Source organism: Nematolebias whitei, chromosome 18 (assembly GCF_014905685.2).
Source record: "Nematolebias whitei isolate Nwh7 chromosome 18, NemWhi1, whole genome shotgun sequence".
NCBI lineage: Eukaryota > Metazoa > Chordata > Actinopteri > Cyprinodontiformes > Rivulidae > Nematolebias > Nematolebias whitei.
In genome coordinates this window covers 25,715,573-25,738,822 of record NC_056515.1, presented here as the reverse complement: position 1 = coordinate 25,738,822, position 23,250 = coordinate 25,715,573, and the positions used below count along the sequence as shown (strand labels likewise).

Sequence of the window (23,250 nt, the reverse complement as noted above, 5' to 3'; positions counted from 1 at the left end):
TTGAAATAAATTTGTCTAATATTAACAATATAATTCCCATTTATATAAAACGTCAGTGCACACCTGTCAACACTGTTTCTCTACATAAACTTTTGTGACGTTCACAGTTCACACTGCAGGTCTCCACATTAGTTGTCCATATCAAACTGTACGTCCACTGTGTTCTACAAAAACACGTCTGACAGTGGGGAATACAATCATGGGTCTGAAAATATTCAGATTAAGGCATCAGATTTAGTATATACATTGTACTATAGCTTTTTTTATTTTACCCCCAAACTGTTTTTTGTTGCCCACCCCCATCAAGCCTCTGTTTTGCATGTTTTATTATATTTGCATGTAATTAATACATCAAGCAACATTAAATGGAGCACCACCTATTGCACATGGAATTTGTCTTCTTAATAATGTTCTGGTTAGTTCACTCTTCAGTGCGGCCTTTACATGTCGGCTCATCATCCTTTCACTTTCTCTGGTCTTACTTTCTTTGACACGAAGTTGTGTGGCATTATTCACCCAATTCTAGCTTGGAAAGCCACCGGGTGGCTCTGGGTCAGGAGACGGAGGGTTGTCCTGGTCGTCTTCGGGCAACTGGACTCGCTGCTCGTCCATGCGCTTGGCCTGCACCCTCTGGATTAGACTGAAGAAGTCTTCATCTGGCACTGTAGGGGCATGAGGGCCTGCTTCTGGTGGGGAACACCGCTGATCATCGATCCTGGAGGACTGGAGCCAGGAAGACGGACACAGTTAAATAGAAGTCAACAGATTAGGAGTTTACCATGGCTAATGGTTAATAAAAACAGATGGAAGCAAACTATTTGGTTAACCCCAATTCTAATAATTTCTTCTGATCTGCTGAAATGTTATGACAATCCTACTGTTTTTTATGTACAGAAATAACTGTTTAACATTGATATACAATATATTATTAAGTTTTGAGAAGGATATAACGGTGAATAAAGAAATTTGGGCCAACACTTACAGTAAGGTAAATGAAGGCCACTAGTAAGGACTTGGTTCAGACTAACAGACTAAATGCATTTATTCGGTAAACAAAATAACATAACTGACTTATTTTACAGGAACAAAACACTGATTACATACAATTATATGTCTGACAAAGAGTGCAAGATATACGTCAAAAAACCTTATTAATCACAGGTTGGCAAACAACTAGCTTAGATGCCAACATGATACTGAAAACACAAAGCTAACGCATCATGTTTATCACTAAAAATGTATACACAAGTGAAACATTTCAAAAGCCCTTCTACAGACAGTCATGTTAAAATAACTTCATCCGTTACTTGGAGACATAATCTTTGAGGTTCAACGAAGAAAAGATGAGAAATTTGTGAAAACACTGCTGCATGTTTCAACTCCAGCAGCTACAGCAAATCTAGTGTCACTTGGTATTACACATCAACTACGCTGCTGATTTTCCTAAAGACGCAGCAGATTAATGTTATTAAAATCGATTTTGACATTTTAAAATGGACTCAGAATAGCCCATGTCTGCAATTCATCTAAAATAGATTATAAACTCCACCACAAGCTCCCATTAGGTGTTGTGCCAAGAAAAGCTCCCCTGGAATAAAAGGCACCTTTGAAGCAGAAATCGACACAAAACTGTGCCGCCCACAGTTGTGACTTTTTAGTTAGCATGCTCAGGTGTGGCCAATGACATTTTGGAAAAAAAGCAAAAATCAGTTTAATTAATCAATTAGTGTACTTTTTTAAGTAAAATGTTTAATTAAACAAATATGATAAGATGAACAGGATCTTTTCATGTTTGCCTAACATTTGATATAAAATACACACATTCAGTTGGTGTGCTGATTAAAACCCTGAGTTTGCCTCATATCCTCACCTGACACTTTATAAGCATGTTGAAGAAGTCATCACTGGGTTCTTGATGATCTCCTTCACCAACGAGATGCCCTAGGTTGTTATGTGTGATCCGAAGGCCTGGAAGGTTTCCAACGCTTACACGCTGATCGTCAAGACGACGACTCTGAGAGCTAGCGATCAAATCAAAGAGCTCCTCGGTCTGGGGGGAAGTAGTAATTGCAGGATCTAAAAAGACAAAAGTGAAAAGTCCTAAGTGACAACGATGGGGTTTCTCTGGTGAAGAACGGTTAGGAAGAACTTGTGATGTAAACAAAACTGATACTAATTGATCAAACAACCTATCATCTCATTCAGGGTTGGCGTGTTCGCAGTTCCCTCTCCGTTGTCTCCGTTCTGTGGATCATCAAGATGGCAGCGCTGGTCATCCATGCGGCTGCTCTGGAACTTGCTAAGGAGGTCAAAGAAGCAGTCCTCATCAGAGGGGTCACGGCCCAGCTTCTGAAACAGAAAAATTCAAACTTGTTCAACATAGTTTTTATTGTCTCTTGTGATCCTGTCAATTGTTTTCTTTTAATGCTGGAATGAAGACCTCCCTTTTAATGATTAATTATTCTTTGGGAGAAAACTACTTTTTACAATTATTTTCTTGTATAATAGTTATTGTTCTAGTCTAAAAGGATAAGACATGATGCAGATTCATTTCCTGGATAACCTGACTGCTTCGTTCCAGAAGCCTGCTCTACAGGTGAAATAATTAACCTAAATGTACATATGAGCTGTATAAGAAAGATTTTCAGGACAGCCATCATCTGATTAACACACAAGGGATGGCTATCTTGAGAATACCTTAGCTTAGATGGAAGGTGATATACTTATCTTGAACAAGATTATTAACGAAAATGGTAACTTAGATGAAACTATAAAGAGCTATAACTGGAATTGTGACTGGTTCTTAATAGGTTTCCACTGACTGACTGAATGTTGTTTAAGTTGCTTTGACCTCTCTGCTAATCAGTTTGACATTTTTTTTTTTTCGTCAAGAAGCAGCAAGCAATTTTTTTTTTCTTTTTCACTCATCTTTTGCAATAACAAAAGCTACATGTATCAAAAATCTAGCTGCTGATAAAAACAAAATAAAATTTGAACTTGTGAATCAATTTGCCAGTCTTTGAGATGAAAACTAAAACATGTATTTAAACAAATAGCATTTACACTTAAACACTACTGAATTGCTTGTATATGAATGCACATATACAAATAATTTGCAAGTTAATTAAGCACTACTTTTCTTTGGGCGGCTGTGGCTGAGTGGTTAGGGCTGTCGTCCTCCAATGCAAGAGTTGGGGGTTCGATTCCACCAGCAGTCACATGCCAAAGTGTCCTTGGGAAAGCCACTGAACCCCTCATTGCCTCTAATGCGTGTCCCATCAGTGTAAGAATGTGATAAAGCTCTGATTATTCTTATTAGAGATCTTGTAGAGTGCTGTATGAATGAGTAAATGAGGCACAGATTGTGTTGTAAAGCACTTTGAGTGTCTTGATAAGATAGAAAGGTGCTATACAAGTACAGTTCATTTACTATTTACGGTCGTGATAAATTTAACTTAATGTTGAATCTCTTAGCTTTGATCAAAACTACTCAAGAGAAAATAAAGTACTGGAAATGTCAGTTAAACTGTTTAATTTTATAACGAATATGTTTCACGAAACATGTACCCTTGTTTAAAAAAATGTTGGAACATGAAGCATTAATTCAATTACTGCAAGTATTAATAATAAAAATTAAACAGGATTTGCAGTAGTACTTGACTGCAACACCAGGTGGAGTCTTACTGTTTAATGGAGCAAAGTTATAAACGTGTTAGCCAGTCATGGACACATAAACTGCAGAATAAACACCAGTCCCTGCAGCCCAGGAGAGAGCAAATATCCAGCTTGTGTCTGCGTCATGGTCAAAGCTGTGCTGTTGAATTCTGCAGCTCAGAGCGATGAAAATTCTCTGGTGGTTGACAGGGTTAGGTAGGGTACAGGGAGGTCCTCATGCCAGATAAAATGTTTCAGGCAGCTAACCCTGAGAGCTCAGATCTGACAGCAGAGAGCAGCTGTAGCCACCAACTCTGCTGGCAACCTGCAGGACAGAAATGATCTGCTCCCAATGTCATTTCAACTGAAAACATTAGGCACCACTGTAGAAGTGGAATAAAACATTTATATATATGAACTAAAAATGTAGTTAAATCGATATAAAGAAACTGTTTGCAACAGCTGCAGTAAACAACAGTCATTGTTTAATGCAGAGAAGAAAATACTTTATCAAAAACTTAGTTAAATTTTGATTTTGTGGGAAAACCATTGATGTAATCTTGTTTAGTAATTACTTTTTAGTAGTTAAATATGAATTTTATGAGCATGTGTTGATTTTAGAACAGTTATTGTTCCCATAAGTGTACTAAAATATAAAAGCAGTATAGTATAAATTATTATAAACTAATATTTTAGTAGATGGGGCTGTTTGTAGTTTCATTATATTTTTGTTCAATTAATTTAAAAGGAGGTTAATAAAGGAACAAGATAAACGGAGCAACAAAAACCAAAGCCGGCTCTCTATGTAACACTAATTAAAATGATACACTTGTGCCATATCTAAACAAATCAAAGTACTTGTAAATTTTTACTAAAGCAACTATTTCAGTGTACCACCAAGACACATTAAGATCTAAAAATCAGATTAAGATGATAAAAAGTTATAAAAAATAAATTTTGAGCTAGCTGTGAAGCAGGTCAGCAGACACCAGATTTCAACCAGTTATTCATTTGAGAAATTCTATAAGTAAATGCAAAAAAGAAGATTTTGACACATTCTTTATGGACACCTAGAAAACAAGACTAAAACGTATGTACAGACTGTAAAACTCACCTAACATGCTGAAATATTTACATAGAAACCAAACCGGATCAGTAAATAAACACAGAATCCTTTGCACGGTCTCGTTATTTAAGCTGAAAAGCCAAAGTAAAACCTCTTACCAGGAACGATAATTCTTTGTCTTTTATCTCATTCCTCCCTGAGCATCACATGCTTGGATCACACGTCTTTCTGCTCTGCTTTCACCACCACTCGTTCTCTCTCTCTCTTTACTTTCCTGCTCTAGATGACCCACCACACTAATTTCCTCGCCTCTAGTGTCCCTCTCTTTCAGGCCTCTTTAAAACTACATACTAGCTCTCCGTCCCTCTATCACTCTCTTTCTGAAGCTCTCCGGCAGGCCATTTCTGTCCTGTTCACCCACTGTGGGAAAACAACTCATTATGGGAAGCTGGGCGTTTGACCCAGTGGGGAGGGTACCAGTTCTGTGATCAAGGTCACATTATCTGCTGAGAGGCTCAGCTAAAGGGAGGAGGGAGATGGAGCATAGAAATATGGGTGCAGGGGTTAGTTAAGAGAACACTGCTTGCCAACAGCTAGCAAAGTTTAACTATGTTCAGAAACTAATCATTCTTGCACTGTAAAAAGGATAATCAGGTGTGAGTAAGCAAATTTTGTCCAGTGTCCTTGGCATCATGGTCCTCCTGTGAATTTAGTCACTCCTACCTTTGTAATGTTTAAGTAATCAAGTGGGCCAAAGCGGCAGAACAAGAAAGAAAAGATGAAAAAATTAGGAGAGAAAAGAAAAGGGGGCAAAGCAGGAAATATTTGCAAAAAACAAATGTAAATACCATATTTTCTGCTGTAAACAATGCTCCGTCCTATAAGTCGCATCAGTCCAAATATGTCTAATAAAGTGGAAAAATCCATAAATATGTCGCTTCGCCGTAGACGTCACATCTATTATGCGTCACCGTTGAGTGACAACCCGGAAATGTGGGCCGGTGTTGTGCCAAAAACTGTTGGGCGGCCGTGGGAGCATGCACAGAAGGACTTTAACAAGAATTTAACAAGATTAACACTTGAAAAAACCAGCTGCATTTTCAAAAGCCGATACGCGGAAACATGAACGCGCAAAGGGTGACTTGCTCTTCATTTCTTCGAAATTTAACAAGAGAACCACCTAAAAACAATTATTTGTTTGCTTGAAATTATAGCAAAGGTGTGTCTCAGTTGAACTTTTACTTAATAAATACAATTCAATGGTCAAATTAGCTGCATTTCGCCAGGCGGCACAGCAAAATGAAGTTGATTTGACATTTCCTCCGTGCAGACGATGATGGCAGTAACCTATTACATATACAACGACATGCCATACAGCAGCTGAAAAAGGTAGTGGTCAATATTTTCAGTCAGAATGAATGAAAACAGTCATATCTCAGCCAAAAATTGGTTATATATAAATATGGGGGAAAAAATCCATAAATACGTCGCTTCGGCGTATAAGTTGCAGGGCATGCAAATTATGCATAAAAACTGTGACTTATAGGCTGAAAAATATGGTAAATGCAAAAACAAGATAAAAGAGTATACTCCTATTTTCCTGCAGTGTTTCCTACAGTCATGGTCAAAGAGCCCCTCATCCTTCACCTGATCCTCCCACATCTGTTAAAGACAGAGCTTCTTAATAAAGAAAACTCTACAAATATCCTGATGCATGCTCAATAATCCAGGTAGAAAAATCTAAAAAAGTTAAATCTGGTCCTCTGGACATTCAAAACTTAACTTTTTTAGAAAACTCTACAAAGTTTATCCCAAGGCCATACCGTGCAATGACCAGCTCTTTACCCTCATCTGAGTCCTCAAAGGGAGATGGGCGTTAGCCCAACCAGTCCACATGTTTTGTTGACATGGAGAAGGCTTTCAACCGTGTTCCCCATGGTGCTCCATAAGCATGGGATTGGAAGACATTTGCTACAGACCAGTCAGTTCCTATACAAAAGGTGTGAGTCTGGTTCACAATGTCAGCAGTATCAGACTCCTTCAGAGTGGGAGTGGAACTTCACCAGGACCACCCGTCGTCACAGATTCTGTTCATAACTTTTATGGACAGAATTTCCTACAACAATTATATTTATGTGCTTATACATTTAAAATAATGTATAAGCATGTAAAGAAAATGTGGTTTTAAAAGTAAAAATGTAGCAATGCTACTCACCGACACTGGAGGAGGGACTTGAACAGTGATGTCATCAGTGTCTACGGGAGAATCCAACCAGGGTCTTTCGTCCGACGTCTGACTGTCAGAATAGCCTTTTCTTTTACCAGCTTGTGAGAGCTGACTCTTAGATCTTCTTGGTATACTTTCCAAGTCTTGGTTGTCCCCATTCTGTAGAAATACAATACTTTGTGAAAAAGACACTAGTAAGAGAAACCAGAGAAAAAGCAAACAATTATTTTTTCAAGCAGAATTCCTTCACCTTATCTGAAGAGTACTTCCATAGCTCTACACTGTCCATGCTGTTTCTCTTGGTAATTTTGGGTCTTGCTCCTTCAGGAAAAAAGTAAATAAACACATCACATAACAGCACATGTCGTATGTCACCTTGCGAAAGCAACACATTGAATTTGTTTTAAAAACCATTTTAAAAGGTTGCAACATGCCAGTAATTAGATTTAGCTTGTAATTTCAGTGGTGGTCTAATGATGGTCAAACAGGGGTATGAAGCAGACAACAAGGAAAATAAACTGATTAAAGCACCTGTATGTGAGCTCTGATTCAAAGACTTTAACCTCACTTGATTTAGTTTGATCAAATTTAGCATCAGGTCAGACATAACAGACACCGTCTTGCCTAAATTTAGTCTTACATTTTTTTATGGTCACTTTGTGTGCATCTATGTAATATTTTGGTTAGCTTGGTCAAATCCACAAGTACAGTTTGTCAAACATAGACATTAAAAATATTATATATGGTACTTTGATGGGATCAGCAAACTCCTGTTCATCACAAAAACAATGTTTCATCTTGAGTTCTAACCTGCATCTTATTATTTATATTGGTTAGCCTGAAACCTTTTATGATAATTGTTGTTTGCTTCCATTTTTATTTTAAAAAGCCAGCTTGTTTTAACTGCTGACAGGCATGTCCCTATTTTTAATAAACTTTCAGACATAAACGAACAAGGAAGCAAACAGTTTTTTTTTGGTCTACATTTGCCTATTCTGTTCCAACTTATACATAACACATAAGGAATTGAAAAGCGTGAGGTAAAGAAATATTTTACAGAAACAATGTTCATGTGCAAAGGGTGATCACTTATTTCTACACATTTTAAAATGAGAATGTGCCTGACAAGATCTGCATTGTTATAACATACATTTAAAATGGGCAATAAACAGTTATTAAAATAAATAAAGAAAACGTATTTTGTGAATTAAAATGGTAACTAGACCTCCTATTCTAAGCATAATCAACCTAAACAATCTTTTTTAATGTTTAAAGCTATTTCCATGTCCTTGCATTTGTGTTAAATGCTGCTTCTTTTATTTAAAAAAAAAACAAGACAAAACTTTAATAATCTTGTTCCAAAACACAAAGTCAACATATTAAATGCTAAAGTTGGCAAACTGGACTACTTTTTTTCTTGTGTAACAGCTGCCAGTTTTATTTTATTTTTTACTTTCCTTTTTAATAAAACTTATATTTTAGGTTTGTTTAGGTTACCGTATATTATGAACTATCGTTTAATGTTAAACAAAGATGGCAGAAACCGTAAAACAGCTCATTTGAAAAAAAATAATAATAATTTGACATGTTCAGAGAGTCATAAAAAAAATAAAATTATATACAAATTGTATTTGGGAGGAAAAATGGGTTTGGGCCATTTTGCCTGGAGTGTGAACGCAGCCCGTCAATTTGTCTTCTGCTTCCATCAAACACCTGGTGCTAATTTGTTAATCAGTACATCTGCCTTTAGTTCTTTACTTCCTCTGTAAAAAAAGTAAAAAAAAAAAATAATACAGCCTTGATTAAATGTTCACTGCCAGACCCTCTCTTTGGTCACCCTAGTAGTGTTTGTTTAAAAACTAATTTAACTACCGGTAAACTAAAAATAATTGTATTTTAATATGGAAATGATATTTGTGTACAATAAATTACTAGAAAAAAAAAAAACCTAAAAACCAACTAAAGTTTTAAATGGAGTCAATTTTTCAGTTTTTGGTTGTGGACTCAAATGGCCTCTAGCCTACGATTCAAGTTTCCCTTAAAACAGTGAGTTTGAAACTTGGAAACGAGTGCCTGCGATCAAAATAATCAAACTTAAGGAGCTACCTTGCATCTCAAACTCTGAACTGGAGGGTGAAAGATCGCTCTCATTGACTCCCAGAGCCTCCATCAGCTGCTCCACATTCATTCTGGCTGTCAGCTCCCCATTTCTGTCTCCTATCTAGGTTTAAAAGAAAGAAGCGGGTACAGAGATCCACACAATCAGGACCACGTGTCAGAGGACTCACTCCTAAAAAATAAAATCTTCTACTATTATTTAATTAAATTTCTCAGCTTAATAAAATAGCTCACTTCTCTAGAGATGTCCAAGTGCTTTCGGGCATAGTGGAGAGCCTGTTTGTGGTTCCCTAAAGACACGTATGCATTTCCCAGACTCCAGCAGGCACGGCCCTCACCCACCCTATTGAGAAATCGACATACAAACGTTAAAAAAAAAAAAAAAAAAATGCAACTGAAAATGAAAAAGAAACCTTTAACTCCATTTACATGTCTATATGCTGTACTTTTTTACAGATAAATCATAATTAAAATACCTAAACACTTTGACGAAGTTTTCTGTATAGAACCATTAGAAAGGCAAAAAATTCTGTTGCAACCACTTTATTTTTTGCATGTGTTTCCTCTATATTCCACCATTAATGCTTGGAGTTTCCCATCAACTATCTAGTTTAAATCCGCTGCTGTTCTCATTATCTATAGTTTATTCATGCTCACTCTACCTGTCATTGAGCTGTTGGGCTATACACAGGTGTTTCAGGTGGTAGTCTATAGCCCTCTCGTACTGCTGCAGCAAAGTGTAGGTGTTTCCCAGGCTGTAACAAGCCTGAGCCTCCATCACCTGATCCCTCAGTTGCCTGGACAGTTGTAGAGTTTTCCTACGAGACAGAAACAAAGAAATTACCAAGAACCAATAGGAATGTGTGGAAGAACAACAAATGACAGATGGATTTTTTTATTTTTTTCATTTTATGAGGTTGTGATCGTCTCTCCACTAAATGTCAGACTGCACTCTCTCCTCACCTGTAGTACTCTGTGGCTGCGTTGAACTGTCCCAGAAATATCAAGGCATTACCGAGGTTACTGTAGGCTCGCCTTTCAGCTGCTTTGTCTCCAAATTCTTTCGCAATGGATAATCGCTGTAAACGACACAGCAGTGAGATCAAACACAATAAAATAGCATTTTCATTCTGTGCGAGTTTATAAAAATGATAAAAATTCTAATATTAAAGTTAATTTTTTCTTCATTTTGTAGCATTTTTTACTTAGTGCACAAACAAAGACAGTTATTGAAGATTCAAGCTCTGCTGGATGCCACATTTTCTGCTCAGAGGTGCATCTGCAGCACTGATGCATCAAATCGCTCCGTCTGATTCTCTCTATAAGCAGTGTGTTCCCCTCTGAGGCACACTGATAGATTTGTAATGGGAAAGAGAGGACAGACTGGTTTCTTGCACAAGGAAAGAAGTGGTTTGAAATAGAGAGTGACAGGAAAACACAGGAAGAGACCGCCTTAAGCTATATTTTTCAATGAATCACCAAGAAACCAATTTCCTCCTCCTTGTTTTGTAATGGAACAACCTCTGCAAGCTGAGCTACTACAGCACGAGATGCACTGAAAAATAAATCTAGATGTATGTTTCTCAGATTAGGCAACAACACTGCCAATCTAATTAGGACTTTTTTATTCAAATGGTTTTAAATCAGACTAAACAAAACTGCATATATTATGACTGAAGAAAGACTTACTCAAATGAGAGTCAGTCTTCTCCCCTCTTGAGCAAATGGGTTGTTTTGCATGTAAAATTTTAGCCAGAGACATCTGAAGTAGTCAAATGTGGTTTTCTCTCAGCAAGACATAAACATGATGCTTGGTTGTTTTTTTTTGTTGTTTTTTTTCCTCATTTATTTATTTAAACAAATACTAAAATTGCAGGCTCAAGCTATTAAAAACACAAAATATAATATGAAATAATGTAATAGTGACAAAACAGCCTTGAAATACATTTTCAGTTAAAATGCAGAGCTACAAAACCAAAAGCAATAAACATGATAATCTGCTTGGGTTTGTGTTGTCACAAAAATCTGTGAAATTGGAAAATGATTCATTTTGAATATATTTACTTCTTTTCTCTGTTGAAAGAACAAAAAGTCCCTGAACAACTTCAGAATGATTTAACTGATGAATAATTGATGACGTTAACTCATCTCTGCACCACAGTGACACAAATATGATGACGTATCCTGATGCATGCTCAATAATCCAGGTAGAAAAATCCAAAAAAGTTCAATCTGGTCCTCTGGACATTAAATAAATAAAATAAAAAATGTAGAAACATTTCGTCTCTCATCCGAGAGACTTCCTCAGTCTGAGGTGCTGTTTTCAGCTCAGTCTCTTAAATAGCACATTCTCAAGAGTGGATCAACCAGTTTGCTGCTGACAACCAAAACCAGCTGCTCATATGGTCAAGAAGGACCATCAGCCTAACAATGGATCATTAGCACACTGATGGCTGAGCAGCAGGACCACGCTTTCCACAGAACAACTGTGTCAACTCTTGAAACTGTGCCTGCAGTCAACCTACTTCACATATGAGGAGCAATATTATAGGCAGAAACATGGGTGTGCTATGGGGTCTCCAGTTTCTCCTATTGTTGCCAACCTGTACATGGAGGAGGTAGAAAAGAGAGCCTTGACGTCCTTTTCAGGGACACCACCAAGTCATTGGTTCAGGTAAGTTGACGACACCTGGGTTAAAATTAAATCTCAGGAAGTCCAACATTTTACTGACCACATCAACTCTGTGGATAAATACATCAAGTTCACACGAGAAGATGTAAAAAATGACAAGTTGGCTTTCTTGGACTGTGAGGTCTCAGTCTCTGATAGAGGACATTTGCAAACCGAGGTGTACCGCAAACCCACACACACAGACCAGTATTTGCAGTTTGACTCCCATCACCCTTTGGAGCACTTTGGAGCAGATTGAACTTTTTTGGAAATATGATGACGGTTAAAGTAAAACTTTGAGTTTGTTTACCTGACGGTGAAACTTGATTGCTTCAACAAAGTTACCCAGCAGGTAGTGGGTGTTGCCAAGATTCCCATAGGCCCTCCCCTGAGCAGCTCGGTCACTAAGCTCTTTGACCAAACACAAGTTCATCCTGCAGAAGATGAGAACAAACAAGAGCAGCACACATTATATTCAACGCCTAAGTAAAACAAAGTTGTTTACCTGTTTTTTTTTGTCTTTATATTCAGTTCCAAAAAACAGCAATTACACTATCTTTTAACACTGAAATTATAATATTTATTTATATTTATGGCAAAAACATACCATTACCTATCATTATACATTTGATTTATTTTTTGTACGTTATCTGGGGGCCCTCAGTTAATGTTTCATTATACACAGTGACCAAAACTTTAAGAACCACTGCTTTAATGGGATCAAAATCAAAGTTGTGGAAACACTGAAGCAAGCAGGTACAATAGCTTGAACATGTGATGAATGGACCTGTATCACCACAGAATCCGGTCACTGTACTCAGCATTTTGAATCTTTGTTTTATTTAGGTAGTTTACATAGTCGTGTTTGAATTAAAGCTCTTAACACAATAGTGATAAATAGAATAAATATTGACACAATTTGTTGCCGCTATAATTAGGCCTGTCACAATAACAAATTTTGCTGGGCGATTAATCGTCTCAGAAATTGTTGCGATAAACGATAATATTGTTTGAAATTTGACAATAATTAGTAATTATTGTCAAATTTAAGAAGAAATGTTGGTAATTTGTTTTGAGTGTAGTATCTTTTTTGACCACTCGATATACAGTATAAAACTGTTTGACTCAAAGGATGGATAGTGAGGGAGCCAGCGTGTCTCTAAGAATATTGGAGGGAGGCCCCTTGACATCACCTGGACTGTCTCTCCTTCCTGTTTTTCAGTTCTGAAAATGGTGGACGCTCGGTGTGGTTTGAGCTCTTTAGCATAGCATTTTTCACACAAACCTTTAAATTTAAAAAAAATCAGTAAACAAGTTCTCAGCTGTTTTTTGCAGAAAGAAACTACTTTTTACACAAAGGCATGGGTTTTAACTGTGAAATTTGGAGCTTCGACATGACAGTTTTTTTTTTCCCCCGAGGTCGGCCTGTTAGCTTAGCTTTTCAGCTTAGCTGCTTTTAACAATCCAAAAACGCAATTTTGAATGGTTAAAACAGATTTTAAAGTGAAAAGAGAAAAGGAGGGGTCAGAGAACAGCACCGAAGTAGAGTCTTTTTGTCATCCTGTGTCTTGAGTAGAAAGAGAGAGACACGAAGAAACGATAAAGCCGATAAATGAAAATTATTGACCTAATTTTTATTAATAATGCGCTTAATTGATTTATTGTTTATTGCGACAGGCATATCTGTAACAATTTTATAAATCACTGCAGCCCTCTAAACTGTAATCAATTTGAAATGTGAGGAGTCGATAAATTCCCCTTTAAAATTGACAAAGATTTTTTTGTTAATTGTGATGACGTTTTCAAAAGAAGCCCATACAAACTGGCCACTGGAAGGAGCAAGACAAAGGATCAGACTTTTGTTTGTCATTATGTTTGTATTATCGAAAAATATATATCAGAACTACAAACAAATCATATTATTTCTAATTTATTGAAGAAAATATAGCATACCTTTATCTAAAATCAGCTGAACCTAAACTTTTTTGCAGTTTTTTGTGCATTTTATGCATTTTTTTACATTTGCTTTTGGTTTAGTTTTACACAACAGACTATAACGAGATGTTTTCATTATCATTTTACCCAGCATTCATCTGTGCACGTTTATAAATTTGTCGAATGTGTTAAATGCACTGCTCAGGACACGTACTCGTAAAAGTCCGTAGCTTTCTGCAGTGTGTCTCTAACATCAGCTGGCAGGTCTCCTGGTTCCTGGGGGCAGCTCCACAGCTGCTGCTTGCCCTTTGCATGAAACACGTTCCCAATGTTATACAGCGCTCTGGCTTCTCCAACCTACAGCATTACAGCAAGGGAAGACTGGTTTCATTGCAGAAGTCAGGATTGTTGCAGTCATTTAAATTTGGATCCAAAGTTTCATCATTTGTGTGCACATGTTGATTTGTTTGAATCTTTACCAGTTAATTTAAAATACACCATTTTACCTTGTCACCCTGCTCTTGAGCAATGTCCAGATGTCTTTGGCAGCAGACGACAGCCTCATCAAAGCGCCCCAACACTTTTAAAGTGTTGCCAAGGTTGCCACTGGCTTTTCCTTCTCCAATTCTGTCTCCTATAGTTCTGAGAAATGGAAAACACATCGTTTGGTTTATTGGTGGGAGCGCAGATGACTTCACTCAGTTAATTTGTTGGTTAAACAATAACTATTAAGATGCTTTAACAGGATTTAATTGGGAAATAGTGCAGGATTTGTTACACAACATTATTTGCTTACTTCCAGGGATCAGGTCCCAGTGGTCCTGGTGAGAATGTAATGTAACAAGGTAAACCTCCCAGGGGTGTTTAATCACTTCCCTGCTGAACTACCAGCTGCACTCACTGCAGGAGAGCAGATAACTCACAAGCTAAATAAACAAATTTTAGTTGCAGACTTTTACTATACAAAAATCCAAAAATGTTTATTTTTTTTTCCTGGTGGTCTCTTTGCATCTAATTGTGTAATAAAAATAAAATATAATAATAAAAATATATTGGAAAAAGTAACCTGAAATCACCTTGTAAGGCAACTGGGTTGTCAAAAAAAATTGCAATAGCCTCAAGAGAATCAACCATGCAAGACTTCAAAATAAGCTTTTAAAGCAAATATATAATAGTTTGGAATAATTAGGTTCCTACACGGGCAGTATCAAGTGGATTTTAGTCTGACGTCTTTACTCATTGAAAAAATGTTTTTCTTTAACCCTTGTAATTACTGGCTTATGTAAAAGTGGGATTTACATGTTAGCTCTGCTTATTGTGTTTTACTGAAGTAACCAATGACCCTGTGGTGCATCTGTATAATATTAAATGTTTTCTTCTGGGATTGTCTGCACATCAAACACAAAAATCACATGCATCACTCATACTTGCCAGGAAAAAGACTAAGCACAGAGCAGAGCTTTTTCTTAAGAAGGTGACAGCTAAAATATGAATTGCATCACTCATCTTAAAAATGGTGTCCATCTGAAAGACTTATAACCAATAAAACATTAGTAAAGTTACGAAGAGACTTCCTGCCTCTTAATTTGTTATTAATACTTGTTGAAAATATTAATGAATCAAAAGCATTTTTTTTTTTCCCCAAAGCATTTTTTCCTTTTTCACATTCTAAAAATCAATATTAATTTGGGGGGAAACTTATCGACCAATATCTTTTTCTTAATAATAAATATGGAAAGTGTAATGTTTATTTTTTCATACTGTGAAAATATATTGCTTTAAAACTGTCAAATGCAAAAAAAAAAAATCTATACATTTAATAGCTTGAGTGCTCACCTGGCCAAGGTGAGGTCATGTTTGTGGTATTCCAGGGCTTTGCCATACTCTTTGAGGTAAAAGTAGGCGTTGCCAAGCTGGCTGTAGATGGCACTGAGGGTCTTCAGGTCTTCTGTGCCAACCTGGACAGCGGCCTCAAAAAACACTGTTCCCCCTTTAAAGTCCCCAGCCTTGCAGAGCCTCTCTCCTTCCAAGGCCAACTCCAAGCAAGACGCCTCCATCCTGAATGATGCAAAGTTCAAATAAATCAGCACAAAAATTATTGCACAGATGATAATGTACAGTTACAGAAATACAATTACAGCAGTGGTGCAAGATCATCCCACGGTGAAGCGCTGACAGCATCACCATGACAACAACAAGGTCTGTAGCCGCTTCTGTGGACTGTTGCCTTAGCAACAGAGTCTGAGCTTTAAGATAGATACCTTGAGATGTTACACTTCACTCATTTCTGCTTACATCAGGCTAAAATACTCTTGCACTGATCATTATCTGTATAAAGCTTTCGAAAGTGCTTAGCTTTTCATGATTTAATTTTTTTTAACAAAAAGCAAATCTATATTTTCCATGTCTAGAGACGCACTGCGTAATCATTTACACTTTAAAATTCTTATTTTACCAACATTTTTGTGTGTTTAAAAACATTTCAGTAGACAACAGTACAAGTACAACAAGGCCTAATCAGAGAATTGCAGCCAGAAAGAAGATACTCCAGGTTCATTGTATAATCCAGGATCAAGTAAAGAGCAGCTGAGTTGTACTTCTAAAGTCCACATAAGTCACCAGAACATAGAGTTAAGTAAGGATTATCCGTGAATCTGATTAGTTTTACGAAATGCCTCCTTCAAGAGTAAAAACAAAAATAAACAAATAAATGCATAACGGGATGAGGGTTCTTTTAAAGTGGAAAAATAATGTTTGTGCTACCAACATGGTCTTAAACCAGAGGTTATTGTTTTAATCAGATGTTGAATGAGTCTACCTGAAGTTGATTGGTTTAAAAAGTGGCAAAACGCTCACATCAACACAAGTACCTGTGTTTATGCTTGGTTCGTAGTTTGTCCACATACCCCCGGAGCTCCAAGTGTAAAGGTTTAATCATAGACTGAGGTCGGGCTCCACAATGAACCAGTCTACACACTGCCCTCTCTGCTCCAGTGAGAGGACAAGGCTCAGCAGCCATGACGAAAAGTTGAAAAAGAAAAGCTAAATGCTCAATAAATCAATTAATAAACACGACTATTTAAACATAAGCAGAAGTTATTAACTAACACAAATCCCATATGATGCAGTGCTGAGATTTTTGACCATGCCAGCTGTCCAATACATTTCCATTTTGTCTATTGATGGCTCCAACAAAATCCAAAGTACTGAAACAAGTAAAGCAAATCTGGATACATTCGAACTGTGACTTATGACCACACACCATCCATGAACACCCAAGAACAACATCTGCTTTTCAAGTCTTCCAAGTGTGTTCCAAAAACCAATGGTTATTCTTCCATTGTGGTAGCCAAAACAGTCAACGGGGAATAAAAAAATAAAAAATTCCACAAAACAACAGAACCAGTTACAACTGTACTTCTTGGCAAAACTACTGCTTAAAATGTCTTCAACTCCCAGTTTTTTTTTCCTTCACTAATCCATAGAAATTCCGTCTAAATGTTGATTTATTCTTTGTCGTCATCAGTTCCTAGTATCCATAGCAAGAATGCATCTCCTCCTTCGATTGTTGTCAACCTATTTTCAGCTGAAACAATGGAATTCATTGTTCTGCCTTTCAAAGCAAAAGTTGTTTACCACAGCATTCTGGGTTAGAGCAGAGATACATTTTACTATGACTGGGTTAGAGCAATGCACTTAGGCTTGTCCACTGCCCTAGTGAGAGACAGAAAGAAGGGATGAGAGGGACACGGAACTGCTAATCCTGTAACCTGCACTTCCTTAAGAAAGAGCACGAGGTGAAGCGAGTGGCCCTGACTAATCCACCTATCTGCTGACATGAGCAAAAACATATTTAGGACACCAGCAAAGACGCATAAAGATTGGGATTAAGTTATTGAATGAATGCACCTTCCTTTGAACATTAAGATTTTATTTTTATGCAAAAAATAAACACATCAATAAATAAGGATTTAAACTGGCATTTTTATTTCTCATTCACCCCAGTCTGCTTCAACAGTTGAATCATGACAAACTCTTGAAAATATCCACTTATAATTACTGCAAGTGCATCTGTGCACCACGAACAACTGATGCAGTCTAGACTCTCAACTGTACCCATGTTTAAAGAAAACTTAGATTATTTTTAAAATTATAAAATTGTGCATATATGCATTTTATGTATTATCAAAGGCCAAGGTAATGGTACAAAAAAATGCAGAAAGCCATTTGTTTAAAAAAATTATCCTCTAATCTAAATGTTCAGAAACATAGTTGCTCAAAGCAGATTAACTTTGTTGTTGTGGTTGAACTCAGAATCAGGGCTCAAGTACTTTTTGAAAGGTACGCACTACATAAAGGGACACTGGAATTGCAACTGGTTACTATTAAAGATAAGCGTTTGAAAATGTACATACGCATGATAAACTAAAAATAGCAAAAGCCACTCCAGTGCCAATTGAAGAAACACTGCAGCTCAGTAAATATGTGGAAACTCAACAGCCCCCTAATTAAAATGCCAACGAATTTTACAGATTGCTGCAATTTACCAAAAGATATTCAACTATGCCAAAGCTACTAGTGCAAAAAGGAAATTGCAAGATTGCATGACTGTTCATGGCAAAAGAGAGGTCAAAGAGTTTACAAAATCTTACATGTTTTAATTTGAGTGAAAAACTCCACGGACAATAAGTTAGGGCTGCTGTTTTAGAGTGAGCGTGATGTTCTTTGTTGCATTAAAACATTCAGAATCTGACCAACACAAATACAAAAGACCTTGAGGAGAATCATTCAGTACTGGCGAAAACTGTGTTTTGCATAGTATTCAATCAAAGGAACGTACCAATCACAAATATGAAGGGACCGGACAAGGATAGTTGTTCTAGCAGATAATTTTTTTGAAGTTCAATTTTAGTAGAAAACCAGATGTTGAGAAGAAAGACAGATGGTAATTACACCAGTCAAAGCCACTAATGAACTATAAAATTAGGTTTAAAAAAAATGAAGAAAAGCAAAATATTTAAAGAAACCCTTTTGTCAAAAATGTTACACTTTCTATTCAAAGTTATGCAACTTAAAATACTTAATGTGGGCTGGCTGCTTTTTCTGGCAGAAAATAAGTTCAAGACAAAAACTGATATAGATCTGAAGTGAGAATTACAACAGATTTAAGGAGTCAAAATATTACAAAAAAACTAAAACAAAATAGCAGCTAAGACAAATACAGTTTGGTTTCCACCACAGAACTTCAACGTTCAGTCTTACAATCTTTGTGGCTGGAGTTAAACATGTTTTGTGCAAAAAAAAAAAAAAAAGTCAGCTATACTTTCCTCTGATTAGCCTTTCTGTTGCTCTTTTTGGGGAAATAGTCATCCCATAATAAACTGCCAATGATCCAACAAAGAAGACCTTCAAGTCACTACAACAGCAAAGTGTCAGGAAGCAGGGTGTAGCAGCAATATAAGGTATTATAATTAATTATATAACCTTCAATATGTTGATTAGCAGTTAGTTTGAAGGTGAAATTAGAGTCGGGTGTTTTCAATCAATGGGATGACGATAGTGGGGGGGGGGGGGGTGTCATGCAGCAAGACAAAGACCCCAAGTTGTTCTACCAAAGAATGGCAGAACAACTTGAAGAATAAAGTTCATGTTTTTCATGTTCAGGATTTTTCTAATATTGAGCAGTTAACATTTTACAATTAGAATAAAAAAAATGTATATAAAAAAAGAAATTATTAATTACTATCAGTTAATTAGAAAAGTTGAACAACCTATTTAGAACTGTTATTTAAAGCAAGTGATGCGTGCATACTCTGGTACATGCTTGTGACACAACCATACATATATGATGAGTGATACTTTAATGCAGTCTAATTCTTAATGGATTTTTATTTCAAAACCAAAAGGTCTGCGTTTATAATTCTTGGCATCACGTTGAAACCCTGGGCTCAGAGTCGTAATAAACCCATAATTACAGACTACCATAACCAGTTGTCAAGGAAACCAAAGAGAAACTCTTTAGGAATGTCCTCCTTCCTGCAGAGAGGGTCTCCTTCAGAGAAAATCAGAACTGTCTTGCGTTTTCTTTGCTCTCATGAATCTGAACGTCTTTTTTTTATTTTGTTAGTAATGAATACTATTTTTCTTAGTTGCAGAATTACTTGGATAGAATTATAATTTGTTCGAAAAAACACCAGGCGAAACTCGTGCTATAACTTTCTCCCCCACAATAAAAAAAATAAGAAGAATTTTAAAGGTATTGGTTAAGAAAAACACAAAACGCCTAGAGATAATTTCCTTCATCTGACTTTTTGGAAGACACGCACTATCCTCAACCCACATGGTGGAAAGGTCATGTTTTGACTTTATCTAAAATACAAAAAGGAAAAGCAACCGCTCTGTGACCAACACTTCAACGTGTGTATTTATATTTGTGTGTGACTGTCAGGGACATGACAACCTTGCAGGCCTCGTGAATGTCACTTCTCAGATCAACACTTCCACACCGACTGCTGTGTTCGCAACACTAAGAAGGTGATTCTGGCTTTGTGTCAATTTCTTTTAATGTTTTTTTTTTTTTTTTATGAAAAGACAATGTTAACATGTATGTGTGCACAAACTTAAAAGTATTTCCGTACATCCCATTCCTTTAGAGTGACACTTGAATTTTAATCCAACTTATTGTATAAACTTGTGATTCATCTTTGATTTGTTATGACTGTATACTGTAGATGGGACCAAATCAATAAATTCTTAGAGGGATATTTAAAAAAAAACATAACTTTCAGATGTTTAACAGCATTCTTGTGGTGTGACATGACAAACACATCAACGTCAGACCTTAATCCTCCAAAGAGTCTGATATACAGTGATCATTAGTTGATCCACTTAGTTAATTGGTTGATAAGACTCTTTGTTGACAACAGGTAGTTGTCAATCTTGTCAAAATTGACAATATATTTATTATAGCCAATGATGGAGGAAAAGGAAAAATAGCCCATGCAAAGTAATATAGTACATGGTAATATGGAGTAAAACTGAAAGTGTTGTGTGCTACTCTGGTACTTTTAACCTTGTGTATACTGAATATATCCAACCTGTTGACAGTCTGTCCTTATCAATATTCTTTCTAAGTTTACAGAGCTCCTCTCAGTCTGTACACTTGAATGAGCCAAACCCAGGACCAGGACCTGGACTCTGGATCACCAGCTGGTCCTGAGCTTTGTTAAATCACTGAAAGCTGGCTGCTTAGCTCCTCCTTAACTTCAGACCTGAGCTAGCAGCCCCTGTTTGTTATTCTCCCCTCGGTTTTTCTTTTAACCCTCTTAGCCGCTTCCGTTCGTATATTTTGTCTAATTTTCGCCGACGATGGTCGTGGTACAGCCACGGCTGACCCCGTCGTGTTCCTACCTTGAGTTGAGCCTCTTGCTCGCCAGGTCCTGGCTCACGCCGTTAGCCGCTGACTGAGCCATGGGAGCTGCTAATGTGCTCGACTTCGAGCTCGCTTCCTCTAGCTAGGTTTCTTTTTTTTTTTTTTTTTTACAATTACTTCCTCCAAAGGCAGCGAGCCTTTTCTTCCTCCTCGAGGCGTGCCGCTTCTCGGCGCCCTCCCCTCTCGTTTTTTCTCTACTCTTTCTTCATTCAAGTAATGGCAGCTTCGGCGACGGAAGTGAGGTTTCCTACAAACAAACCCGGAAGCGCGAAGCCCCGCCCCTCGTTTACGTCACGTTGTCTCGGCTGCTGAGCCAGAACATTAGTATGAGACAATCTCTCATTATTCTAGCAATGTAATCATACAAAGGCATTCTGGACAGATGTACAACAACTCATACGACAGAAAACTGGACAAATACTTCAACTTACAGGGAAATATATTATGGATAAATATACCTGGATTATTGAGCATGGACTTTGTTGATATGGATAAAGACTTGATGCACTTCACCCAACTTCTACTTCTCCTGGGAAAATTTCACATTCACAAGAAAAAGTGGTCAAACTTCAAGCCAAGCATAACCCACTTCAGCAAGGAACTTTACATATACAGCACCACAATTAAAAGACTTGAAAACAAAAAGGCAGTTTTAGAAAAACTTAATGGGAATGTATCTATATAACCTGCAAATAGATTGTTTTGTAGCTTTTTCGACTTTTTTTTTTACCTTTTGTACCCTTTTATAATGATGTTGTTCTTTTTTATACTTGAATACTATTGCCTTTGTACCTGCTAATATACCCCTGGCAGACGTTTGTAATGTTGATAAAAAACTTAATTAAAAATAAATAAATAAACATTACAGTATGAGCTCTGGGTATGTACGGAAATACTGTATTTCCATCCATCCATCCAATTTTAACTCATTTACAGCTTAAATATGCAAAGAATAGAACAGAAGACTGTTGGAGTCAGCCTCCCCACCATCACAGACATCTACAGCTCCAGATGCAGGAGAAGGGCCAGTTGCATCATGAAGGACCCCACTCACCCAGCACACTCACTTTTTACCCCGCTCCCCTCAGGCAGGAGGTTGAGGAGCATTAAGTGTAGAACCACTAGACTGAGGAACAGCTTCTACCCTGAGGCTGTTACACTCATGAATCTCGAACCAGAATAATCACTGTGAAAAATCACATCATGTTGCTGCTGATCTGTTTCATGCTGCTGCTGATCTGTTTCATGCTGCTTTGTTCATTTGTGCTCATCTGCTCACACAGACTTAGTGCTGCTGATGTGATGCAAGTAAAGGAGGTGAGAAAAGGATGTACAGGCAAAGGTGACAAAAAAAGATCAGCTTAGAGTAGTATCACTTAGATTATATTATATATTGTATTATTATATATTATATTATATAAATTATAATGGTAACTCTAAATTGTCCCTAGGTGTGAGTGAGAGAGTGAATGGTTGTTTGTCTCGTTTGTCTCTATGTGTCCCTGTGATGGACTTGCGACCCGTCCAGGGTGTACCCCGCCCCTCGCACAGTGATTGCTGGACATGGGCACCAGCGACCCCCGTGACCCAAAATGGAATAAGCGGGTAAAGATAATGGATGGATGGATGGAATCTCACTAACTTTCCTTGTGATTCAGGATCCTGGAAGAACCCTTTTCTAACCCCTACATAAATACCTCTCAAATTATATATATTTTTTTTATCTAGTATTTGAAAACAGACAGGACAACCCCCCCCCCCCCCCCATATCTGAACCTATGTATCATGAGACGTTTAACAGAAGTTTGACTCTTCAGTTGTTTTTTGTATGTTTTTAATCATTCAAATTACACATGCTCTGCAGTACATACATTTGGACACAAGAGGGCAGAACTGCACTGTAGCAATGCATGAAAACAACAGAAGACAACCAGATATTGACCTGGAATTATTCTTATGACTGAAAATATTTCAGTATTTCTCTTTTTTTCACATATACATGACTGAACTGCCATAAAGTCAGTTTTAAATAAAATATAGCGGTTTTTAAATGTCTTACAGGAAATAAGAAAAGTGCTGAGGAATACAATAGACATATTGATAAGTAAATTTGATTCTGATTAGATTTATGTTGCTAAATGGTATGC

The 23,250-nt window shown here is 37.1% G+C and overlaps 1 protein-coding gene across 1 annotated transcript; it reads right to left on the bottom strand.

Moving 5' to 3' along the window:
- Positions 1-211: 211 nt before the first annotated feature.
- gpsm1b (G protein signaling modulator 1b) lies at positions 212-21,465 on the bottom strand. The gene is made up of 14 exons (XM_037692287.1): positions 21,082-21,465; positions 15,508-15,729; positions 14,178-14,313; positions 13,886-14,028; positions 12,047-12,170; positions 10,029-10,144; positions 9,728-9,883; positions 9,300-9,408; positions 9,054-9,168; positions 7,198-7,268; positions 6,936-7,106; positions 2,190-2,349; positions 1,871-2,076; positions 212-723 (listed from the first exon to the last, which is right to left on the bottom strand). The coding sequence occupies exons 1-14, from the start codon at positions 21,141-21,143 to the stop codon at positions 523-525; spliced, it is 1,992 nt and encodes a 663-aa protein (XP_037548215.1). The 5' UTR covers positions 21,144-21,465; the 3' UTR covers positions 212-522.
- Positions 21,466-23,250: the final 1,785 nt, after the last annotated feature.